Source organism: Oratosquilla oratoria, chromosome 30, assembly GCF_046742065.1.
Source record: "Oratosquilla oratoria isolate Oo_2021 chromosome 30, ASM4674206v1, whole genome shotgun sequence".
NCBI lineage: Eukaryota > Metazoa > Arthropoda > Malacostraca > Stomatopoda > Squillidae > Oratosquilla > Oratosquilla oratoria.
In genome coordinates, this window is record NC_134806.1 from 13,775,660 (window position 1) to 13,803,249 (window position 27,590).

The 27,590-nt window shown below is 36.3% G+C and overlaps 1 protein-coding gene across 3 annotated transcripts in view; it reads right to left on the minus strand.

Moving 5' to 3' along the window:
• Nucleotides 1-27,590, minus strand: part of LOC143041023 (ras-related protein M-Ras-like) — a 52,896-nt gene that overhangs the window by 18,426 nt on the left and 6,880 nt on the right. For 2 of the 3 annotated variants that reach the window (XM_076212608.1, XM_076212606.1), the window contains exons 1-4: nt 17,089-17,236; nt 13,044-13,150; nt 11,578-11,865; nt 6,782-6,935 (exon numbers count right to left, since the gene is read on the minus strand). In XM_076212608.1, coding sequence (XP_076068723.1) covers nt 6,782-6,935; nt 11,578-11,764 — 341 coding nt within the window. In that variant the 5' untranslated portion in view covers nt 11,765-11,865; nt 13,044-13,150; nt 17,089-17,236. Of the gene's footprint in view, nt 1-6,781; nt 6,936-11,577; nt 11,866-13,043; nt 13,151-17,088; nt 17,237-27,590 lie in introns of those variants that run through there. The other variant, XM_076212607.1, reaches the window with a different exon arrangement.

A 27,590-nucleotide genomic window follows, 5' to 3' on the forward strand; every position in this document is an offset into this window, starting at 1 on the left:
ACCCTATCTCCCAACCCCCTTTCCACCCCTGTTCTCCTCCTCACCTCATTTCTCATTCTATCCAGCCTAGTAACCCCCATCATACTTCTCAGACACCTCATCTCAAACACATTCAAACTCCTTCTCTCTTCCTCTCTTATGTTCCATGTTTCTGCCCCATACAGTGCTGTTGGCACAATCACTCCTTCATACAGTCTCCTCTTAGCATCCATTCCTCTTTAGTTCTAACTCAAGTAATATGCGGTTGTTATTCCCAAATGGTGTCTTATATTTAATTTCATTCACAATTTCAGGTTCTGACGTAAATAATCAATTTAGTCTTGACGGTTCATCATTTCTATATCCGGCATTTTCTTTTACCCAGTGTGTCATTGTATGTTCTATAGTCATGTCAAGCAATACATTTCTCCATAGATTCTCTCCGCCTTTCACAGTCATCTCTTCCCAACATATTTCTTTGCAGTTAAAATCTCCCATAAGTACCACATTTCCTCCATCCTTCAGCATCTCATTTAATGAAAGCCTTGTATTTTTTAACATTTTTGAATGATCGCTCTCTTTCCAAGACCCCATTTTTGGGGGATACAAAAATCACCACACTTTCTACTTTTCATGTCACTATCTTTAACTTTTATTGTGATCATTTCCACCCTATTCTCTCCATTTGTAAATTTCATCACATTCTACTTTTTTTTTTTACACAAGAACATGACTCCTCCACCCTGTTTATTTCTAAACATGTATTTACCTATTATTCTACGGGATGGGAAGCTATGCTTGTGGTGTCCCGTCTTCATATCTCGTTTTATCTAGACTTTTTAAATTTGTGTATTGTTTTTGCACACACCACTTTCTCATCTAACTTGTTCCAAATGTCTATTACCCTGTGGGAAAACTGTTCTTTTTCAGGTTTCTTCTATAACTGTCTTGATTTTCTTTCCGTGTCCTCTTCTATTTCTACTATCCCATTTTATTAGATCCTCTCTATCAATAGTTTCTATGCCTTTCATGACTCTATAAATAGTTATCTAGTCTCCTCTCTCTCTTCTTTGCTCTAATGTCTGTAGCTCAAGTTTTGCTAGTCTCTCTTCATATGATAGTTCTGCGAGTGTTGGTGCCAATTTCATAATTGCTCTTTGTATTCTTTCAAGTTTTGTTATACATTTTTTTGTACTTGGTGACCACGTCACTGCATACTCCAATCTTGGTCTTATCAAAGTGACTAATATTTTCTTTACCATTTCTTCGTCCATGTATGTAAATACCACTTTGATTGTTCTTATTAAATTATAAGTTTCTCCAAATTTTTTTTTATATGTTTCTCAGGGGACATTCATAATAATGACTCCCAGGTCCTCATTTTCTACTTTTTTAATTTCTTCTTCTCCCAATTATTCTTTTTTTGCTTCTTCCAAATTCCATTATACTACACTTCTTAATATTGAATTCCATCTCCCACTTCCTACTCCATTCCCATACTTTATTGAGATCACTCTGTAGCAACTCACAATCTTCTTCAGCGTTCACTTTTTTCAACAATTTTGCATCATCCGCAAAGAAGCTCATATAACTTTCAATTCCTTTATCCATATCATTAATATATATATAGCAAACATTATTGGGGCCAGAACTGTTCCTTGTGGAACTCCACTTATCACTTCATCCCAATTAGAGTGTTTGTCTCTTATCACCACTCTCATTTTTCTTTCATGCAAGAAGTCTTCCATCCACTTCAGCAGTTTGCCCTGTATTCCATCTGCAGTTTCTAATTTCTTTAGCAACTTCTTATGTGGCACCTTATCAAAAGCTTTTTCAGGTCTAGAAATGCACAATCAGCCCATCCATCTCTTTCTTGTATTACATCTATTACCCTTGAATAGAAACACATTAAGTTTGTGATGCATGATCCTCCTTGTCTAAATCCAAATTGCCTTGGATTTAGTACGTTGATGATTGTTTCACAAATTTTAGCTATCGTACTTGTAAGAGAGACCGGTCTATAGTTAGGGTCTTCCTTATTTCCCCCTTTATATATTGGTACTATATTTGCTCTTTTCCAATCTTCTGGAACTTTTCCTTCTTTCAATGAACTGTTTATTACACTATGTATTTTGTCTGTTAGTTCATTCCTGCATTCTCTCAAAATCCAGTTTGCCATTTCATCTGGTCCATGCGATTTTCTGACATCAAGATTACTCAAGTGTTTCATTATTTCATTCCTTGATACTTCTATCTCTTTCATAGGGGGAACTTTCTCCCACTCGATATCTCTAGGCTGTATGTTCTCCCTCGTGCACACCGATTTAAAATGCTTGTTCATAATTTCTGCTATTTCTATTTCCTTTGTGTATTCAACTCCTCCTTGTCGTAGTTTCTCTAATTCTTGTTCGTTTTTCAGTTTGTTGTTTACAAATCTGTAAAATAGTTTTGGTTGGCCTTTACATTTTTCTATGACATCTTTTACATATTTTCTCTTTTCTTCTCTGCACACTTGTACATATTCATTTCTGTAACTAGTATATATTTTCCATTTTTCAGGTCTTTTGTCTTTTTCCCATTTTATCCAAGCTTTATCCCTTTTGTCTTTTAACTCCCTACATCTTTTGTTGTACCAGCACTTTACATATTTTCTTGATTTTGTCTTGGAACATACTTTTCCACTCCTTTATAATTTTTTGTCAAAATATTCCATTTCTCTTCTACTGTTGTTTCCTCCTTGTGTATTCTTTCCCAGTCAGCTTTTTGAAAGAATTCTCTTATTTTATAATTTGTTTTTATACAATCTTCCCTTTCTATATTGTTCGTTTTTTTTCATGTATTTTTCCTCATTTAGTTCCAGTTCAACCAATATGTGGTCACTTTTACTTATTGGTGTCTTATATTCAATCTTGTCCACTATTTCCGGTTCTGATGTGATTATTAGGTCCAGTCTCGATGGTTCTTCCTCATTTCTATACCTAGTATTCTCTTGTATCCATTGCATCATTGTATGCTCTATAATCATATCAAGTAGTACATTTCCCCATAGGCCATCTCCACCCTTCACTGTCATCTCTTCCCAGCAGATTTCTTTACAATTAAAGTCACCCATTATAACTATTCTTCCTCCATCTTCCATTATCTTATTTAGTGTTATCCTTGTGTCTTCTAATATATTTTTGTGTTCTTTCTCTTCCCACAAAGCAGTTTTAGGAGTCACATAATTTACTACAAACTTCTTGCTCTTTCCATCCTTGTCCTCCACTTCCATCATAATCATCTCTACTCTATTCTTTCCATGTGTGACATTCCTCACATTTATATCCTTCTTAGTCAGGAACATAACTCCACCCCCTTGTTTTCTCTCTGTTTCTAATCCAATAATTATATGCACTATGTCCTACACTTTTGGGTGGTAGTGGACATTTCAATTTTGTCTCTACAATTCCCATTATGTCCAGTTCTTTTTCCTTAAGGTAATCATTCAGTTTGTTCAAGCCTGTTTTTAAGCAATCTATATTTGTGTAAGACACTTTTAATTTTCTGCTACCTCCATTGTGTTTTCTGTTTCCCTTCTGTTTTTCTCTGCTATGAACCATTTCCTTACTTTCATATTCACTACTCTCCAATAGAATTTCTCTGTCTGACTCTGTTCTTTTCTCGTTTTTTCCTTAGCTTCTAGTCTTTTTGTTTTCTCATCCTCTCTTTCCTCTTTTTTCATTTCTTTTTATCCATACCTGTTTATATTGATCACTGTCTGCTAGTTTCCCTGTTTTTGCTAAGATACTCTCTGCTGTTGTTTGTGACCTGAATTTAACCTTAATTGGTCTGGTCTTATCTGTATTGTATTTCCCTAGGCTATATATTTCTTCTATTTCTTTCCCTGTTTCTGGTTCATCTTCTTGAACTACTTCTAGTATATCATTACCTTTTCCTTTTCCTCCTTAACCACTTCACTACGGGCCAAAATCTCGCGGGCAGCATTAGCTGCCAGACATTCGATGTTTCGCCATAATACTCGCATCATAAAAAATAGTCACCGCTTATATCGATCATTCTCTCTTTCACCCGTGAATTTTGATAACCATAGAAAATGTGATAAAGACAGTTTAGAGAGTATGTCATTATGCAGGGGCAACTAGATATAATCAAGACCCCGATATGGCAGCCTCGCGTATCCACTTGCTCCTCATGCCGCCTATGTAGGCGGCACCGTATAGAAGGGGTTAATTTTTGTAGTCCTATTTAGATAATACTTCTCTTCCATCCCTAATATAATTATACATTTCTTTTAATCCACTAAGTCTCTTACTATATTCTCCTTCTCCCTCATTACTTTAATAACTAAGTCCTTAGTTTGTTCTTTCATCTGCTGTTCCACTATACCTCTAAATTCAATTTTATTGCTCTCTTGTACTTTTTTCCAACCACTTACATCTCTTGCTATGGACTCTTTATTCTCTTTATTATTCCTCTTTAATTCCTCATTCTCATCCTTTACTTCTCTTAACTGTCTTTTTAATTCTTCTATTTCTTTAGGTTTTGATTCTCCTTCTTTAGTTCTTCCAGTTTATCAATTAGTTGAGTAATCAACTCTATTTGGTTAAACCTAACTTCCCAATTTTTATTCATTTCTTTTAGTTTCTCCTCTAGATTTACTAGTCGGGGGAGGTTGTCATTTCCTCCCTCATTAAATCCATGGAAATAGTTATCTTCACCTTCCATTGCACTGCTCTTATCTATATTTCTAATTTTTACATTCTTACTAATCTCTTCAACTTAGCCATTATCATCTGGCCATCTTTTGTTGACATGGTGTCTGACTTCCTGGACCCAATCTTCCCCTTCCTCATTTCCTTCCATTTTCCTCAGTAATCCCTCCCCTTCTCCTTTTTCTTCACCTTCCCACTACACCATGAGCTTTCCCCTTCCCTATTAATACAACACAGGCACTTCCTTGTCGTTGTGATCCTCAAAATTTGAAGATATCTCTGGAGTCCAGACTTTGCTGCCACCCTGACTGACGTGTGTGTGTGTGTGTGATAGTGTGAGTGAGTGAGACATAGAGAGAGAAAAAACAATGTGAGCCAAAAGAATGAGAGAGTGTGAGGGAAAAGAGTGAGATAGTGTGAGAGAAGAGTGAAAAGAGTGAAGAAAGAAAAAAGATACAGAAAAATAGGAGCAAGAGAGACAAGAGAAAGACAGAAAAAGTGGAGCAAGAGAGAGAGAGAGGACCAAGAGAAGTGAGAGTGAGAGAAGATAAAGAAGAGTGTGGGAAAAAAAAGATAAACTGAGAGAGAAAGAGATAGAGTGGGATAGTATAGAGAGAAGAGAGAATAGAGGAGATGAGAAGAGAGGAAAGGAGGGAGTAGGGAGAGGGGAGAGAAGAGAGGAGTAAAAGGAGAATGAGAGGAGAGGATAGATGGAGTAGAATGGGAAGAGAGAGGGAGAGAAGGAAGAATGATGAAAAAGATGGAGGGGAGAAGGAAAAGGGGGAACAGAGGAAGGAGAAACGGTGGAAAAGAGAAATGAAGAGGAGAGAAAAGAAGAGAGAAGGAAATAAAGAAAAGAAGAAAGAAGAGGTGTTTCAATTCTACCCCTGACAACCAGTGTTTATCCTTGGGGGCAATATTGTACATGACTCTGGTCCATAGGGGTGTCACTGAAGTGGGACTTTAATGGTAATGGTAACTTGGACAGAAATTAGAAGTATTTTTCGAGTTTTTTTTTTTTTTATCAAAGTTCAACCTATCCAAATAAACAATAACCATTTGTCACAAAAAGTATACTGTCAATAACACATGCGGGTGAAAGAGGGAGAGAGGGAGAGGATAGAGATAACATGTAAGGAGACATGATGAGAGGAGAGAAAGGTCTATCTATATACCAAGGACTTGTTCACCCTTATAAGAGAGGTAGCTAAGTCAAAGATACACACCCACTCCCACCTATTCCATTCCCATCCACACCCTTTCCCCCTTCTCATCTTAGCTCCTCTTGGATGAAGGGCCATCCCTGTCTCACACCCACTACCTCGGTCAGCAGCTGAGCAACAAGACAGCACAGCCACCACAAGGCTGCTTCACTTAGAGAAGAGATGGAAGATGATGAAAATGAGAGAAGTGATGAGATAAATTAGTGAAATGAGAGTAAATAAGACTATTGAGGGAGAAATATGAAAGTGTTCAGAGATTGTGTAGTGATTAGAGGAAGAAAGAGGAGGTTGAGAAAGGGGACTTTTCAGTTATAAATATCGCTGATAGGAAAAGATTTGATAAAATTATTAAAATACTTGTAAATGCAATTGCAAAAGCCACACATGCAAACTCAAAGAAAATATAATATGCATGCAAATATAAATATAAAGCATTTATTTCCAGTTCAATCACACAAGTAACATCAACTGTACAATGTCTACTTAAAACACCCTAGTTTCACTAGCTATGCTAAACATATTCGTTAATACATTTTCTCTTCACGATGACTCAAAAATGCAAGACTATGATAATTACACCTCTCTGAAATCACTCACGATCAAAAGTCAAAATCCTTACTCCGCGTTTTAAATTATATGACCACATTCCTATCTGAACAGATATTAAGTTACTCAGGCAGGTTAGTATTGTTCTATGAAAAAATAGTTAAATGCAAATGTTATTGATTCTACTGAGAACATCCTCAGAAGCTGAAAGATGCACAGGTCAAATTAATTGGCAGAGAGAATGGAAGAGGATGTTAGTCTAGTCTGAGCAGAAAAACCAGGCATTTTCCATACTGCCAAATACCAGTGCACAATACTTACCTATCCTTGACACGGAGTATCTGAGTGTAGAAGTGGGGGATGTTTTCATAGCTTTGCTTGTCAGTAACTGAGTACACAAGCATGAAGCCATCACCCTTACGCATGTACTGTTCCCGCATGGCACTGAATTCTTCTTGCCCTGCAGTGTCCAGTACTGTAAAAGATTGGCACGTATATAATACAAAGCTATTTATTACAAATGGGATAAACAATGGGTACCAGTAAATTAGTGGTGGTCCTGTGAGATAAGACATAAAAGAATCTGTAACAGACTACATACATCTACAACATATCCCACAACAGCTCCCTGCCAACCTTACCATGTGCCTTATCCAAATACCTAAGAACCCATGCTTACCCTTTATCAAAAACTTCTTACATATCTACATACACTCTTCCTTTCCTACACCCACTGTTTTTCCTCAGTTACTCCCTCTATTCCCCTCTTAATCCTCTAACCATCCACTCAGCTACACTTAACAGACTGATCCGTCTAAAGCTACTTATTTATATAATGAATCTATACATGGATTTCTCCAATCCACTGGCACACTTCCTTCCCTTTGGCACACATTAAGCAAACACTAACCAATCCACCAGAACTGCTCCTTTCTTTGTCAGATGCTCCATAGGACAACAGTCTAACCCAAGCATTTTACCAGTTTCCACTTCTTTCAATGCTCTTTGTATCTAATATTTTCTTTTAGTTCTACCCTTTTCCTCTCCCAACACAGTAATTTTTTAAATTTCCCAGACATTTCCCACTACTACAATCAAATCAGAGGAGGGATTGAGGAAGTTAGTGACAGAGTTTGGGAAGATGTGTGAGAGAAGGAAGTTGAAAATAAATGTGGGTAAAAGTAAGGTGATGAGATGTACAAGGGGAGAGAGTGGCAGCAAGCTGGAAGTGAGTATTAAGGAAGAGAGACTGGAGGAAGTGGTTAGTTTTAGATACTTGGGTGCGAATATGACAGGAAAGGGAGGAGTGGGGGTGGAGGTAGAATGGTAGAATATATATTGAGAGAAGCAAGTAAATGCCTTGGAGGATTAAAAAGTGTAATGAGAAATAGACATTTGGGAATGGATGCTATGATTGTGCCGACAGCACTGTATGGGGCAGAAACATGGAACATGATGAGAGGAAGAGAGAAAGAGTTTGAATGTGTTTGAGATGAAATGCTTGAGAAGTATGATAGGGGTTACTAGGCTAGATAGAGTGAGAAATGAGGAGGTGAGGAGGAGAACAGGGGTGGAAAGGGAGTTGGGAGATAGGGTTGATGAAAGAATATTGGGATGGTTTGGACACATGGAAAGAATGAGTGAAGAAAGATTAGTAAAAGAGGTGTGGAAGGCAGAAGTGGAAGGAGTGAACATGAGGGGGCATCCTAGGATGCGATGGATGGATGGGGTAAAAGGGGCATTGGGAAAGAGAGGAATGTCTGCCGAGGAAGGATGGGAGAGGACAGAAGATAGGGGTGAATGGAGAAGGGTTGTGTATGGATGATGCTGTGATGCATGAGGGGGAGTGGGTGGGAAATGGGGGGTGAGGGAGTATGTATGAGAAATAAATTGATGCAGCCCGATGAGATTTCTACCTGTCTTCTCATTTTCTGCATGAGGAGATGGAGAGGGGGGGGGGGTCGCCGAATTAATGAAGCAGCCTTGCTGTGGATGTGCTGTGTCTTGCAACACTGCTTCTGACCCAGGGCAGTGGACAAGATGCAGGGATGACCCATCATCCAGGAGGTGCCAAGATAAGAGGGAGGGAAAAGGGTGGAGGGGAGTGGAATATGTAGGGGATGGAATGGGTGGGAGTGGTTTCTATGCCTTTTTCTTTTGGCTACCTCCCATGTACGGGGGGAAAAAGCCTTTGGGATATGTATGTACAATCAAATCCTCCATACCCTTCTCTCCACTAAGGACATCGGTACACATACATCAAAATAATTAAGCTAGTGATAATTTTCTTTTTCTGTAATTGGTTGACAGCATATAAATGATCTGTGCCAACTTTTATGGAAATCCATTAAAGAATAAAAAATAAAATAAATATATAAATAAATAATAATAATAATTTCTTGTCTTTTATTTCTATAGCTTAGTACTACATACATATACCAAGGGTTTTTTTTTTTTCCCTTACAGGAGAGATAGCCAAAGTCAAAGGCATAAATCCACTCCCATCCATTTCATCTCCACATACTCCACTCCCATTCACCACCCCTCCCTCCGTTTTTTATCGGCTCCTCCTGGATGATGGGTCATCCTTGCATCTTGCCCACTGCCCTGGATCAGAACAATATAGCAAGACACAGCACATCTGCAGCAAGGTTGCTTCATTTAATTGGCGACCCCAACCCCACCCCCTCCATCTCCTTATTAAGAAAGAGAAGATGGGGAGAAACCCCTTTGGGCCGCATCAAAATATCATTCACACATACTCCCTCACCCATCCCCCACCCACTCCCTTCTATGTATCACAGCATCATCCATACACAACCATTCTACACTCACCACTATCTTCTGTCTTCTCCCTTCCTCGAGAGACATTCCTCTCTTTCCCAATGCCCCTTTTACCCCATCCATCCATCTCATCCTAGGACACCCCCTCATGTTCATTCCTTCCACACCTCTTTCACTAATCTTTCTTCATTTATTCTTTCCATGTGTCCAAACCATTCCAATACTCTTTCAGTAACCCTATATCCCAACTCCCTTTCCACCTCCACTCTCCTCCTCACCTCCTCATTTCTCACTCTATCCAGCCTAGTAACACCTACCATACTTTTCAGGCATTGAATCTCAAACACATTTAAACTCTTCCTTTCTTATATTCCATGTTTCTGCCACACACAGTGCTGTCGGTACAAGCACTCCTTCAATCTAATGAAGCGGCCTTGCTGTGGATGTGCTGTGTCTTGCGACACTGCTTCTGACCCAGGGCAGTGGACGACCCGTCATCCAGGAGGTGCTAAGATAAGAGGGAGGGTAGAGGGTGGAGGGGAGTGGAGTGTATTAGGGATGGAATGGGTGGGAATGGATTATATGCCTTTGTTTTTTTTGGCTACCTCCCTTGTAAGGGGGAAAAAGCCTTTGGTATATATATGTAGAAGTTTTGATAAAGGTCTCGTTAACTTATCACTCTATGTCCAAAAGTTACGCCATGATGCATTTTTCTTTGTGAATACCCAAATTTCATAAAAAAAGTTTGTGTACTTGTATTGCTAAAAGCTATAGTTTCACCCTTAGAAACATAATTCAACAAGATGACTTAGAAAAATGCATCAATACTGTATAAAAAAAATATATATATAATCAAAAATATTGCTACCAAAATATTGAGCCACAAAGATAAAATAAAAAATGTTATCCTCTGCATGAAAAAATATTACCAATATAGATGAAAAATGCAGATACTGATATATTAGGTATCATGAATGAAGTGCAGTGTTTCGTAAGTGATATTTTTCACATTTACATTACTGTATCCCAAAACTTTTATAGGCCTTTACCAGGGCATTCCAGAAACATTGTATCATGTTGGGGTTTTGTTTCACCAAGGATGAGCCACTCCCAACTGCCAACACAGTCCCTAGTTACATATTCATCCACACTAAAAGGGAAAAAAAAAGGGAGGGGGGGATGTCAATAGCAACACTTGAGTAATACACGGTGAATTGTTACTTTGCATTTCTTGCCTTCACATCTGTCAGTATATGTTGACTCACATAGGATATACCACTCTAAAATATTGTGTAAGAATAACATTAAATGTAAATGGCTAATAGAACGCTAGTCTTTATATCCCTTTAAATAAGGACATTGCCTGCTCAAGATACTTAAAATAAATAAATAAATAAAAAATATTAAATGATCCTGTACGACACTCCTACTTCATGAGTATGTTGTGCATACTTCAAATTATTTGTCCAAGTTTTTACAAAATTGTAAAAAATAAATTTTAGTGTACTAACGTCCTTAAGCAAATCCTTGAAATCCTCTACCCATCTTCCTTTTACCACCTTCACTTCCATTAGCATTTGTCCATCTGCACCCTATATCTTGACTCACCCCCACCCTTATTCCATCTACTTCCTTCTAAAACGGCTTAATTTTTTTCAATTTCTCTGTCAAACACCTATCGCACCTAACATCGGCTCTCTTCTTTGCTAGCATCACTTCACATTTCATTTCCACTCTTTTCTGTACTTTTCATATGCATCCCTTGTTCCGGGATGTTTCTTCGATTCACAGTTGTATGAAAATGAGCAATGCAACTAATAATTTCTAAGAAGAGTCCTCCATTCTATTTTATTTTAGCCCCTGTTCAAACTTATGATACATTTGGGCATTCTTAACAGCTAAAATGAAGTTGCTGTGCTGGGTTGTCATCATCAGGATATCTGTACAGGTGAGCATTTTGGCATTTTGCTCAAAATTTGGTATGAAGAGATCACTTATGAAAAGATTAAACAATGCACTAGAGTAGTAGGGCAGAAAGGTGGAATATTTTAAGTTAAAATTAGATAAGCATTTGTTTTCCCTTTCTAATGAAAACTTATCTCTACTCATAACAAGTTGTATGACCCTAGGTCATAACATTCTCATGGAAACCATAGTGTTGATTGCACAAGACTCACATAGCCAATACCTCCATATACATACATGAATCAAGATCTTACATAATAGCCCTATAATGTCTATGTTGTGGCAAGGAAAGACAAGTGTTTTCATTCTCTACATTATTAGATTGTTAAAGGAAGTAAAAAAAAAAACAAATACAACAAACTACTTACCATCAAGAATACACCACTGGCTATCAACTTCCGTGTGTTGGATGTAAGAGTCCTCAATGGTGGGGTCATAATCTGTCACAAAGAGTCGCTGAAAGAACTGGATGGTGAGGGCACTCTTACCAACCCCACCATCCCCAACCACCACCAGTTTGAAGGTGGGAAGTTTTTCTGATGGAGGCTTGGACATGGTGTCTTGTGTGTGCTTCTCCTGCCTGCTGGGTTGAGCTGGGTTAATCCTTCCTTGCAGTCACCCCAACTCTCACCCTGCCCTCCTCCTTACTTGTCAATCTGAAGTTATGAAAAAAAAAAAAAAAAAAAAAATCAGTTATTTTCAATAAACTTCTTTCCATTACAAGGGACCAATCATAAGTACTTGCAAGTGATGTTCCTGAAAGATGGACATCAGATTCACTTCCCTGCTCCCTACCATAGCACAACAAATCATACACACTTTACAAAACAAAGTATTGAGAATAATAACAAGGTGCACCAAAAATCAACACAACATATCACCTCCGCAGAGAAACCAAAATCCTCCTCCCCACTGTATATCAAATGAAAATGAAAGGTACACAGCTCTACATTAGAGCCCTAAAACTCACTCACCTATCTCATCACATCATACAAACACAACTAGCTGAATGAAAACCCCCCAGCAGCTTATCACTCAAATATATTCACTATGAGGATAGCTCCCTTCCCGTATAATACAACTAGGTAAATACTTAACCCCAAACTTTTGCTGTTTCCATTTACAGGTTCACAAATTCACACTCTTCACTATGTACGACAGTTCCACTGGTGTAGTATCAATTTCCACTTTTTTTTTGTGTTGCACTGGTTGTCAATAAGGTTGAGGTTAATTTTATGCATTCAAAATTTTATTATTGATTTCCAGTACACCTTCACTGTGCTTATTCTATAATATATAGGATAAGTCATTTATATGTTTATGTTCACTACAAACTGTTAGTACCTTACTTATTACAATTGTTTCCTGCTGAATAGTTTCTTTTTGATAATTTAGACTGTTTAGTGGTACTAAAAATAATTTAGGTGCCTTCTGTATGACATGGGTCAAGGGAGCTTGAAACTATCCCAGGCATTCCACATTCTTGGGACTGTGTCCCCCCTAATGTCCACAAATGTTAAGGGTTTGGTGTAGAACAACCTTTCACCTGTAGTACACAATGCATCCACACAATCACATTCACACCTCTATCACAAAACATGCTCTTCAAGATAGACAACCAAACTCAATACTTCAAAATAAAATAAAATATTAAATCAGCATCAAGGAAAAATTCCTTTTGAGAGAAATAAGAACTATACCATGCTAGTATTTGGGACACAGAATGAAACTGTCAAAGATGCAACCACCACACAGACATTGAGCACCTCATACTACACTGCCCTACACTACCCCTTGGCAACACAATATGACCTTCAAAAATAGTCATTATTACCTTATGTTGCAGGGTGCTGGCCATGGACAGCATGCAGGGGAGGCAAAGGCTGCAAAGGCTTGTGAACAAATACAGCCAACACGGGGACACGCATGGTCCCACACCGTCTGCAAAAGAAAAGAAAGTAAAGACACCTGATCTCACATTTAAGAGTCTTCATAATTTCATTTCTATGACAATGTTTAATGATTGGAGACTGATCTCAGCTCAAAGAAAAATGATGATCACTTTTAATTTCACTCTCCTTCCCTTCTTCTCCCTCTTAAATGTTGGAAGTGATTATTCCAAAGTTGTTCAATACCTTTAATAATAATGTAGTCTTTGACAAAAATACTGTTAAACATTCACCAATAATTCTGCAAATTGGCACAAAGGTTATGTATTCATATAAATGATATTCAAGCATACAGGAAAAGAGCTAAACTTTTGTGGTCCCACCACTTTTTCTCCTTCACACCTAGTTTTGAATTTCCTTTGGTTATGTGGATTTTTAAACTAATCTAAGATCTAACACATATATATGTAATTTTCTTGACATTCTTTAGCCATATAAATTATTCTTTTATTTTGTTCCCATAAATTCATGGCCCTCTCATTCCAGGTGAGATACTATCAGTTTTATCTATTTCCTTTCAATGGTTATAAAACAACTGTGCTATTTAATTAATCAAATATAACTTGGAAAATGATCAATTATAAAGAATAAATATTTAGATCCTGACAACTCATATATAGGTCAATTGTATATAAGGCAACCCATGTTTTTTTTCTAAGATTAGTTTACAACTATCAAGCTTAATTTTTTTCAGAATAGCATGTTGCTTTATAATAATATGGTATCCTAAAAAGTTACAAAATTAATCATTTTTCACATCAGTTATGAAGAAATATTTTGGAAACTTCTAAAAATAGAAAAATTTAAATTTAGTCTCGCAACTAGTATGAAAGCCAGTCATACGAATGATGACTTGGACTAATCTGTATTTCTTGTTTCCAATTTAACTGAAACTTTAAGGATTATGTTTGCATTTCATCATCTTTTATGTATACCACATGATCACAGTTTGTGAATATTTGTATATATACTTTACATACCACAACTAATAATCTCTTCCTGTATATAAATGAAGTTTAAGTGGATGTTCCAAAGCTGAATGATGTTATAAAAGCTTTGGGTGTCAGTTCCCTCAAGCTTGAACCTGTATTAGCAAGACCAATAACATAAATCTGACTACAAATCACCAATCCATACTACACTCATGTGCAACCAACAAGCCAGAAACAAAGAGAGGGCTCTACAGGCACAATACACTACTGCCCTGATTTCTCAATGTGTCAGTATGTCAAGTATTCTCAGAACAAACTTTTACAAATCTCACAAGAAGTTTGCAAAATTTGTGCAACATCTTTTCCTAATTTACCTGTAATACAAAGGAATACCTTGTTTAACTATGCCCAAGGCAAGCTCTCAAGTCCCAAAGTGTCTGGAGTAAATCTGACACAAATATAGGCCATGGTCAAATATAGTTTTGGAATATGTGGTTCAAATCACTACCATCTGTTGCAGCAAGTTCTATGTTACTTTGCCTCTGCACTAATCCCTGCCCACACATGAATGTCAGTGATGACAGCTTTTAAAAATTTGGAAAGAAGGGTGCACATGGACATTTGCACCCAGTCAAGACTACTTTGGACCTTTGGCCTCCACATGACTACAAGTTTCCCTTATTTCTTTTGTATCTGTTACAGTCACTTGACTGGGCATATTTTCTATTTACTGTACTCTTTGGACCAATAATGCATGTCTGATTACAGTGATCTTGCAAGATGACCCATCAATTCCTTCACCTCCATCATAAAGGACTGACACTTGATCTCTGGACTGGTCTAAAATCTCTATGATCTTTAGTTCTATTTTTTCCACCTTTTCACACATAGAGACCTGACGATCAGAGACTGCTTCCTTTCCTTCACAACTTTCAGCCAATGACAGAGAAAGTCCCACACCAACACAACACCGAAAAAAGTCTAAAGTTTCTTCCCAGAGAGATCTGTGAGAGGACCCAAGGACCATTGTCAGTCACTGTGGGCTCAAGGCTTTCCTTTTATTGAAACTCAAGACAACAGTCACTATAATATTCTTTTGTTTGTACCTAGCACAAGATGTAATATGCAACAGCATTCTGCTTCAATTATTTCACTTTCCCAAAGGTTAATCCTACACATGTATATAAAATAAAACTATAAAAAATATAGTTTCTAAATATTTCATGTCTTAATCTTCTTCAGTTCGTATGTGAAAGATTATTCTTTCACTCCCCATGACAAGGTATTTAAATTGGTGAATTTTTTTTTACATACATATACCAAGCACTTTCCCCCTTATAAGGGAGGTAGCCAAAGTCAAAAGGCATAATTTTACTCCCACCCACTCCACTCCTATTCACCACAACCCCCTCCCTCCCTCTTTTCTTGGCTCTTCCTGGACGATGAGTCATCCCTGCAACTCGCCCATTACCCAGGGTCATAAGAAATACAGCAAGACACAGCAAGGCTGCTTCATTTAATCTGCAACCCCCTCTCCCCATCCCCTCATGCAGAAGATAAATTTAATACTACTATATAATGTAAATGCAACCCATATGAGATATTGACTAAGTTTTAAGCAGCCAATACCCAAGAGACATGACATCCTTATGGACCAGTGTCATGCAATATTCACAAATTATTCGAGATTAATTACCACCTAACAAATGCTCATCACTTTTAATTTCCACTAATCCTCCTTTCTATTACCGTCCTTAAATCTTTCCTTCACCATTTTTTTTTGGCATGATACTGTCTCCATGGATTTAAGGGCTTGTTATTTGCAATGAAATATGAGTGAACGTAAAAGACTTCAATCCCAACATGGCATGGAAAAAAATAAATCAATAAATAAAAAATTAACATAATAACAGCAATTAATTTCAATTTGTCATTATCCAATCAATTTATTACCTTGTATAGTTTCGAAAACCTGGGATCTTCAGCTCAATGACTTTCAAACCAAATGTTAAAATAGAAGTCAGACATGGGTTCTTTAATGTTAAAATGCATAGACCAATGGAATCCCCTCCCTATTAGTTTGGTCAATGTTTCTTCCACCAATTTATTCAAGAATCTATATCATCATTCAATGAAAACATGAGTCACTTGAACTTAACATGATTTTTAATCAGTAATGACACGCAACCTCTCCTACCCAGCTCTGTTATATTTTCTCCTTGAATGTCTTTCTTTGGAGGGATGCTATGGCTATAACTGTATGAACAGGATTGCCATATTTTTTCAGATCTATTTCTATGTTTTGGTAAAATTCCAGAATCATGCAAGCATGGATATCTTATTATCTTACTTGGTTTGTCCAATTGATTCTATCCAACCTAACCTAACATAATCATTCTATTGAAAAAAAAATTAGCTATCAAATGCAAAACAGACAGAAGTGTAAAATGTGTTTGAATGATACTGGAATGGAACCTATGTTTCTGCAAGATTAACCCCTCCATCTATTTCATCCCATATTTGTGCTTTGTGTTTTATCATAAAGAATGGTGTTATTATAATTGTCTGCAGCCATGTTCTACATTAAGAGCAAAAATAAATATATGTGTATATCTTAGCATTCTAGAAAGTAAAACATTATTCTTATTGTCTCTCCACTAATTGATATCTTAGTCCTGCAAAATCACAAAAGACTGGACTAAGGCCTGGACATCATTCCTTCTCATACAGACATCACATCCCGTCTCCCTACTCTTGGTTATTATGTTATACAATCACTGAGACGATATTCACTACACACTGATCCGTAATAATGACTGCGATCACGTAGCTTTCTTAAAATACTGCACTTCACTTTATATGCAGGAAATACAGAGGGTAAGACGCCAAGACATGAGATAATACCTATAAACAACTCCTACCAGAATTACGTATGACCCTCCGAATACAAAGCCATACAATACTGACTACATAATTCCTACATTGCCGTCACACCTACCTGGAGACTGACTCTTCGTTAACAACGGTGAAATGTCAAATTCAACTTCTCCTCCTCGCTTGCACACCTAGCCCTCCATTTGTTTTCCATCCACAAGCATTGTTGGAACCTTCGAGAGTTTTGTTTATAACACTACAATGGGATATCATAAGGTATTTCCGGGCATGATTTTTTTTTCATATACTGAGGATAAATTACAGGACACCAAGAGCATGACTGTAAGGCGATAATTCTGTTTTAACCAGAGAAGTAAAATGTATATATTTCGTTTTGTGTCGTGAAAATTACTTCTCGTAAACCATAAGAACATTATAAGATATATTTTTCTTATCTCGATATTTCTTCCAAATGAGAATCAAATTAATGAAAATATTATTGAAATGTTTTGATAATAAATCAAAGAATTACCAGTAAAACTGACAAAAAAAATGTGACATCTGCATTTGCGAAGATCGCATTGTCATTTGGTTTCGTTATTTCTGAATTTATCATACTTCAAATAATCTTCCATTTCATTCTCTAATTTATTGAATAGTTTTAGGCAAAATAGGATCAACATTTTATCATACACACGCGGACACACACACACATATGTGTGTGTGTGTGTATATATATATATATATACATATATATATATATATATATATATATATATATATATATATATATATATATATATATATATATATATATATATATATATATATATATATTCTGTTGAAAACGACAGCAAATTCATTAGAAATTAATTTCTTTCTTAAGCTTTCTAGCTTTCGGAAAGTAGATTTCTGGGGGAATGAGAGGGGAAGAAGCAAATTTCCAATTGACATTGGTAATTTATATTAACACAGAAGTCTATGTTATATACAAAATAAATGAAAATAAACAAAACACAGTATAATAAACCCAAGACGTTTCGCAGATCGTTCTGCATCTTCAGTTGGAGTGAAGGGAAGTGTGACCAAGACGAGTATAAATATGTATAAAGGAAAACTTGGAGAGGTCACTTAATGACTCTCCTCTGTTTGGCTGGCGCTATTTGGTTGGTTCCTAAGCCTAGACGATCGCCTAAGGCATGACATTTTATCCTCTGCGGGGATATTTTGGACCTTTATGGGTGTTCTCTGATCTGGTGGTTGTACTTTGGTGAGCAAATGTCTCCTGCGTGTAGGTTTCATGCTGGGGAGGAGGGAGAAATCATTTGTTTGTGCAGAGGAGAAGGACCTCCAACGTTTGACCATTTTGGAGGCTGTAATCATAAAAGATTTACAACCTATTATTAATGTACAAACAAATGATTTCTCCCTCCTCCCCAGCATGAAACCTACACGCAGGAGACATTTGCTCACCAAAGTACAACCACCAGATCAGAGAACACCCATAAAGGTCCAAAATATCCCCGCAGAGGATAAAATGTCATGCCTTAGGCGATCGTCTAGGCTTAGGAACCAACCAAATAGCGCCAGCCAAACAGAGGAGAGTCATTAAGTGACCTCTCCAAGTTTTCCTTTATACATATTTATACTCGTCTTGGTCACACTTCCCTTCACTCCAACTGAAGATGCAGAACGATCTGCGAAACGTCTTGGGTTTATTATACTGTGTTTTGTTTATTTTCATTTATTTTGTATATAACATAGACTTCTGTGTTAATATAAATTACCAATGTCAATTGGAAATTTGCTTCTTCCCCTCTCATTCCCCCAGAAATCTACTTTCCGAAAGCTAGAAAGCTTAAGAAAGAAATTAATTTCTAATGAATTTGCTGTCGTTTTCAACAGAATATGCTTAAAAGAGAATCTCCTGCCACGCTTCACGAATATATATATATATATATATATATATATATATATATATATATATGTATATATATATGTATGTATTACACACACACACACACATAAAGCACTGGCCTCACAAGCCAGAGAACCGGGGTTCGATTCCCCGGTCGGGCGGAGATAAGTTGGGTTTGTCTCCTTTCACGTGTAGCCCCTGTTCACCTAGCAGCGAGTAGGTACGGGACGTTAGTCAAGGAGTTGTGACCTTGCTGTCCCGGTGTGTGGTGTGTGAGTGGTCTCAGACCTACCCAGAGATCGGCTAATAAGGAGCTCTGAGCTCACTGCCGTAGGGTGGTGTCTGGCTGTCTCGACAGAGACTGCAGCAGATCCGAGGTGAATACATATGTATACATATATATATATATGTGTGTGTGTGTGTGTGTGTGTGTGTGTGTGTGTGTGTGTGTGTGTTTATTTACCTAGTTGCATTTACCTAGTTGTATTTTACGGGAAGGGGAGCTATGCTCGTAGGGTCCCGTTTTCGTATCTCATTTTATCTAAACTATTTTTAAATTCATGTATTGTTTTTGCACACACCACTTTCTCATCTAACTTGTTCCAACTGTCTATTACTCTGTGAGGAAAGCTGTTCTTTTTCACATCTCTTCTATAGCTGTCTTTTTTTATTTTTTTTCCATGTCCTCTTGTATTTCTGTCATCCCATTTTATCAGATTCTCTCTATCAGTAATTTCTATGCCTTTCATGATTCTGTAAATAGCTATCAAATCTCCTCTCTCTCTTCTTTGCTCTAGTGTCTGTAGTTCAAGTTTTGCTAGTCTCTCTTCATATGATAGTTTTGAGTGTTGGTGCCAATTTTGTAATTGCTCTTTGTATTCTTTCAAGTTTTTTTATGCATTTTTTTTTCACTTGGTGACCATATCGTTGCTGCATACTCCAATCTTGGGCTTATCAGAGTGATTAGAATTTTCTTCACCATTTCTTCATCCAGGTATGTAAATGCCACTTTGATTGTTCTTATTAAATTATAGGATTCTCCAAAAATCTTATTTATATGTTTTTCAGGTGACATATTATTCATAATAATGATTCCCAGGTCCTTTTCATTTTCTACTTTTTTATTCCTTCTTCTCCCAATTTATATGATCCTGTTATTCTGTTTTTACTTTTTCCAAATTCCATTATACTGTACTACACTTTTTTGTATTGAACTCCATCTCCCACTTCCTACTCCATTCCTGTACTATATTTAGATCTCTTTGTAGTGATTCACAATCTTCTTCCGTGTTCACTTTTTTTTAATAGTTTTGCATCATCTGCAAAAAAGCTCATATAGCTTTCAATTCCTTCATCCATATCATTAATATATATAGCAAACATTACTGGGGCCAGAACTGTTCCTTGTGGAACACCGCTTATTACTTCATCCCATCTTGAGTGTTTGTCTCTTATCACTACTCTCATTTTTCTTTCTTGCAAAAAGTCTTCCATCCAATTTAGCAGTTTGCCCTGTATTCCTCCTTCAGTTTCTAATTTCTTAAGCAACTTCTTATGTGGTACTTTGTCAAAAGCTTTTTTTAGGTCTAGAAATGCACAATCAGCCCATCCATCTCTTTCTTGTATTATATCTATTAGTCTTGAATAGAAACATATTAAATTGGTGACGCATGATCGTCCTTGTCTGAATCCAAATTGCCTTGGATTGAGCACATTGTTTTTTTTTTCTAAATATTTTACCCATCTATTTTTGACAATTCTTTCACAAATTTTTGCTATTGTACTTGTTAGAGAGACTGGCCTATAGTTGTTAGGGTCTTCTTTATTTCCTCCTTTATATATAGGTACTATATTTGCTTTTTTCCAATCTTCTGGAACTTTACCTTCTTTCAAGGAACTGTATATTATGCTATGTATTATGTCTGCTAGTTCATTCCTGCATTCTTTCAAAATCCAGTTTGCTATTTCATCTGGTCCATGTGATTTTCTGACATCAAGATTACTCAAGTGGTTCAATATTTCATTCTTTGTTACTTCTATTTCTTTCATAGGGGGGACTTTCTCTTTCCATTCGATCTCTTCAGGTTGTATGTTCTCCCTTGTAAACACCGATTTAAAATGTTTGTTCATAATTTCCGCCATTTCAATTTCCTCTGTGTATTCAACTCCTCCTTGTCTTAATTTCTCCAAATCTTGTTTGTTTTTCAGTTTGTTGTTTACAAATCTGTAGAATAGTTTTGGTTGATCTTTACATTTTTCTATGACATCTTTTTCATATTTTCTCTTTTCCTCTCTGCACGCTTGTACATATTCATTTCTATAACAAGTATATATTTTCCATTTTTCTGGTCTTCTGTTTTTCTTCCATTTGGTCCAAGCTTTGTCTCTTTTGTCTTTTATCTCCCTACAACTTTTGTTGTACCAGCATTTTACATATTCTTTTTCTTGTTTTTGTCTTGGGACATACTTTTCTACTCCTTTTTTATAGATTTTTGTCAAAATATTCCATTTCTCTTCCACTGTTGTATCTTCTTTGTGTATTCTTTCCCAGTTTTCATTTTGAAAGAATTCTCTTATTTTATAAAAAAAAAAAAATCATACATCAATCTTCCTTTTCTTTATTGTACATTTCTTTTCATGTATTTTTTCTCATTTAGTTCTAGTTCTATCAATATGTGGTCACTTTTGCTTATTGGTGCCTGGTATTCTATCTTTTCCACTATTTTAGGTTCTGATGTGATTATTAGGTCTAGTCTCGATGGTTCTTCTTCATTTCTATACCTAGTGTTCTCTTGGATCCATTGTGTCATTGTGTGGTCAATAATCATCTCAAGTAGAACACTTCCCCATGAGTCTTCTCCACCCTTTACGGCAGTGGTTCTTAACCTTTTTTGGCAGCGACCCAAAATTTTGCACAAATCAAACATCGCGACCCAAGCCTACATAGATATTGTCGGTTTTACATTGAAATTTCAAAACACTTCAAATAAATTTTCTGCTTTGGAGTTTTTATTTAATCATGGTCTGCTTAGAATCCTAAAATTAGGCATCGTGTATTTTAATTATTACAGTATGTAATTATAATATATTTGTAGTGAGAAAATAATTATTTTCTGCAAACCCTAAGCGACCCAATAAAATGGCTTGGTGACCCAAATTTGGGTCGCGACCCAGGGGTTAAGAACCACTGCTTTACGGTCATCTCTTCCCAGCATATTTCTTTGCAATTATAGTCGCCCATCATAACTATTCTTCCTCCATCTTCCATTATCTCGTTTAGTGTTACTCTTGTGTCTTCTAACATACTTTTATGTTCATTCTCTTCCCATGAGGCTGTTTTTGGGGGCACGTAGTTTATTACAAACTTTCTGCTCTTCTTATCTCTATCTTCTACTTCTATCATTATCATCTCTACTCTATTGTTCCCATATGTGACTCTCTTCACGTTTATATCCTTCTTAGTCAGGAACATAACTCCACCCCCTTGTTTTATCTTTCTGTTTCTAATCCAATAATTATATGCATTGTGTCCTATGCTGTTGGGTGGTAGTGGGCCTTTTAATTTTGTCTCAACAATTCCCATTATGTCCGGATCTTTTTCTTTCAGATATTTGTTCAGTTCATTCAGTCCTGTTATTAATCCATCTATATTTGTGTAGAATACTCTTAACTTTCTGTTATTTCTACATTGTATTCTCTGTTTCTTTTGTGTTTCTCTCTTTTATGTTCAATTTCTTCAATTTCATATTCACTACTCTCCAGTAGAATTCTTGTTTTTCTGTCTCCGTTCTGGTCTCGTTTTTTTTTTTTTTTCTTAGCTTCATGTCTATTCCTTATTTCCTCCTCTCTTTCCTCTTTATTCATTTCCCTTTTTATCCATACCTTTTTATATTGTTCACTTGTTGCTAGTTTCCCTGTTTTGGATAAGATATTCTCAGCCGTAGTTTGTGACCTGAATTTAATCTTAATTTGTCTGGTCTTGTCTGTACTATATTTCCCGAGCCTGAATTTCTCTTCGATTTGTTTCATTATTTCTGGTTCATCTTCCTGAACTAATTCTAGTAAATTTCTTACTTTTTCATTTTCCTCTTTGATTCTTGTGGTTCTATCTGGGTTATGTTTCTCTTCCATTCCTAATATAATTATACATTTCTTTCTGTCTGCTAAGTCTCTTACTATATTCTCCTTCTGTCTCATCACTTTAATAACTGAGTCTTCAGTTTGTTCATTCATTTGCTGTCTGATTATGTCAGTGAATGCAACTTTGCTATTTTCTTGGATTTTTTCCAATCCTCCTTGTTCTCCTTATTATTCTCCTTTAAGACTTTATTCTCTTCATTTACTTCTTTTAACTGTTTTTTTTTAATTCTTCAATTTCCTTAGTTAAGTTTTTGTTCGCCTTCTCTAGTTCTTCCAATTTTTCAACTCTCTGTACAATGTTGTTAACGTGACCGAACCTAAATTCCCAGTGCTCGATCATCTTATCGAGTTTCTCTTCTAGTCTTGTTAATGGGGGGGGGGGTTGTGTCCCCCCCCCCCACCCTCTTTAAATCCCTGGAAAATATTCTCATCATCTTCTACTGTATTGCTCTTATCTATACTTCTAATCTTTACATTTTTGTTAGACATTTCGTCATCGCTAAATTGGTCCGGACCTCGTTTGTTTAGATTTCGTCTGCCTGCCTGGGCCAAGTCCTCACCTTCCTCATTTCCTTCCATTTCCCTCAGTAATCCCTCCCCTTCTCCTTTTTCCTTACTTTCCCTACACCACGAGCAATTTCCCCCCCCACCCTGTAAATACAATAGGTACTTCCTTTGCTTTGGGATCCACGAAATTTCACTTTTTCTTCAGAACGTCTTCTAAGCCGTCCGTTCGTTGAAGTGTGTGTGTGTGTGTATTTACCTAGTTGTATTTACCTAGTTGTATTTTACGGGAAGGGGAGCTATGCTCGTGGGGTCCCGTCTTCATATCTCATTTTATCTAAACTATTTTTAAATTCATGTATTGTTTTTGCACACACCACTTTCTCATCTAACTTGTTCCAACTGTCTATTGCTCTGTGAGGAAAGCTGTTCTTTTTAAAATCTCTTCTATAGCTGTCTTTTTTTATTTTCTTTCCGTGTCCTCTTGTATTTCTGTCATCCCATTTTATCAGATTCTCTCTATCAGTAATTTCTATGCCTTTCATGATTCTGTAAATAGCTATCAAATCTCCTCTCTCTCTTCTTTGCTCTAGTGTCTGTAGTTTAAGTTTTTGTAGTCTCTCTTCATATGATAGTTTTGAGAGTGTTGGTGCCAATTTTGTAATTGCTCTTTGTATTCTTTCAAGTTTTTTTATACATTTTTTTGTACTTGGTGACCATATCGTTGCTGCATATTCCAATCTTGGTCTTATCAGGGTGATAGGATTTTCCTCACCATTTCTTCATCCAGGTATGTAAATGCCACTTTGATTGTTCTTATTAAATTATAGGTTTCTCCAAAAATCTTATTTATATGTTTCTCAGGTGACATATTATTCATAACAATGACTCCCAGGTCCTTCTCATTTTCTACTCTTTTTATTCCTTCTTCTCCCAAATTATATGATCCTGTTATTCTGTTTTTGCTTTTTCCAAATTCCATTATACTACACTTTTTTGTATTGAACTCCATCTCCCACTTCCTACTCCATTCTTGTACTTTATTTAGATCTCTCTGTAGTGATTCACAATCTTCTTCAGTTTTCACTCTTTTCAGTAATTTTGCATCATCTGCAAAGAAGCTCATATAGCTTTCAATTCCTTCATCCATATCATTAATATATATAGCAAACATTATTGGGGCCAGAACTGTTCCCTGCGGGACACCGCTTATTACTTCATTCCATTTTGAGTGCTGATCTCTTATCACTACTCTCATTTTTCTTTCTTGCAAAAAGTCTTCCATCCAATTTAGCAATTTACCTTGTATTCCTCCTTCATATTCTAATTTCTTAAGCAGCTTCTTATGTGGTACTTTGTCAAAAGCTTTTTTTAGGTCTAGAAATGCACAATCAGCCCATCCATCTCTTTCTTGTATTATATCTATTAGCCTTGAATAGAAACATATTAAATTGGTGACGCATGATCGTCCTTGTCTGAATCCAAATTGCCTTGGATTTAGTACGTTGTTTTTTTCCAAGTATTTTACCCATCTACTTTTGATAATTCTTTCACAAATTTTTGCTATTGTACTTGTTAGAGAGACTGGTCTATAGTTGGTAGGTTCTTCTTTATTTCCTCCTTTATATATAGGTACTATATTTGCTTTTTTCCAATCTTCTGGAACTTTTCCTTCTTTTAAGGAACTGCTTATTATGCTATGTATTTTGTCTGCCAGTTCATTCCTGCATTCTTTCAGAATCCAGTTTGCTATTTCATCTGGCCCATGCGATTTTCTGACATCAAAATTACCCAAGTGTGTCAATATTTCATTCTTTGTTACTTCTATTTCTTCCATAGGGGGGACTTTTTCTTTCCACTCAATCTCTTCAGGTTGTATATTTTCCCTTGTAAACACTGATTTAAAATGTTTGTTCATAATTTCTGCCATTTCCATTTCCTCAGTGTATTCAACTCCTTCTTGTCTCAATTTCTCCAAGTCTTGTTTGTTTTTCAGTTTATTGTTTACAAATCTGTAGAATAGTTTTGGTTGATCTTTACACTTTTCTATAACATCTTTTTCATATTTTCTTTTTTTCTCTCTGCACTTTTGTACATATTCATTTCTATAACCAGTATATATTTTCCATTTTTCAGGTCTTCTGTGTTTTTTCCATCTGGTCCAGGCTTTGTCTCTTTTGTCTTTTAACTCCCTACAACTTTTGTTGTACCAGCATTTTACATATTCTTTTTCTTGTTTTTGTCTTGGGACATACTTTTCCACTCCTTTTTTGTAAATTTTTGTCAAAATATTCCATTTCTCTTCCACTGATGTTTCTTCTTTGTATATTTCTTCCCAGTTTTCTTGTTGGAAGAATTCTCTTATTTTATCAAAGTTTGTTTTTTCATACATCATTCTTCCTTTTCTATATTGTTCATTTCTTTTCATATATTTTTCTTCATTAAGTTCCAGTTCAATCAATATGTGGTCACTTTTACCTATTGGTGTTTTATATTCAATCTTGTCCACTATTCTAGGTTCAGATGTAATTATTAAGTCTAGCCTCGATGGTTCTTCTTCATTTCTATACCTAGTGTTCTCTTGTATCCATTGTGTCATTGAATGGTCAGTAATCATCTCAAGTAGAGCATTTCCCCATGAGTCATCACCACTCTTTACTGTCATTTCTTCCCAGCAGATTTCTTTGCAATTAAAGTCGCCCATCATAACTATTCTTCCTCCGTCTTCCATTATTTTAGTTAATGCTATCTTTGTGTCCTCTAGCATACTTTTATATTCACTCTCCTCCCATGAGGCTGTTTTCGGAGGCACATAATTGATCACAAATTTTCTGCTCTTCTTATCTCTGTCTTCCACTTCTATCATAATCATCTCTACTGTATTCTTTCCATATATGACACCTTTCACATTTATATCCTTCTTAGTCAGGAACATAACTCCACCCCCTTGCTTTTTCTCTCTGTTTCTAATCCAATAATTGTATGCATCATGTCCTACACTGTTGGGTGGTAGTGGGCCTTTTAATTTTGTTTCTACAATTCCCATTATGTCCGGTTCTTTTTCTTTCAAATAATCATTCAGCTCATTCAATCCTGTTATTAATCCATCTATATTTGTGTAAGACACTCTTAGTTTTCTGCCACTTCCATTGTGTTCTCTGTTTCCCTTATGTTTTTCTTTTGTGTGTCGAACTTCCTTAGTTTCATGTTCACTACTCTCCAATAGAATCTCTCTTTCTCTGACTCCGTTCTGTTCTCGTTTTTTGTCTTAGCTTCCAGTCTTTTCTGCTTTTCTTCCTCTCTTTCCTCTTTATTCATTTCTCTTTTTATCCATATATTTTTGTATTGTTCACTTGTTGCTAGTTTCTCTGTTTTGGATAAGATATTCTCTGCCGTTGTTTGTGACTTGAATTTAATCTTAATTGGTCTGGTCTTGTCTGTGCTATACTTTCCGAGTCTAAATTTCTCTTCGATTTGTTTCATAATTCCTGGTTCATCTTCCTGAACTGATTCTAGTAATTGGCTTACTTTTTCATTTTCCTCTTTGATTCTTGTGGTTCTATCTGTGTTGTGTTTCTCTTCCATTCCTAATATAATTATACATTTCTTCTTGTCTGCTAAATCCCTTACTATATTCTCCTTTTGTCTCATCACTTTAATAACTGAGTCTTCAGTATGTTCTTTCAATTGCTGTTTGACTATGTCAGTGAATGAAATCTTATTTCCTTCTTGGGTTTGCTTCCAATTTTTACTTTCTTTAGCTATTGTTTCTCTGTTTTCTTTACTATTCTTCTTCAATTCCTCATTCTCCCCCTTTACCTCTCTTAACTGTCTTTTTAGTTCTTCTATTTCATCAGTTAAGTTTCTATTCGCCTTTTCCAGTTCTTCCAATCTTTCAACCCTTTGTAAAATGGTGTTCATATGACCTAACCTACTCTCCAAGTCCTCGATCACCTTATCAACCTTCTTCTCTAGTCTTGTCAGTCGGGGGGGGGTTTGTGTCCCCCCCACTCTCTTTAAATCCCTTGAAAATATTCTCATCACTTTCTACTGTATTGTTCCTA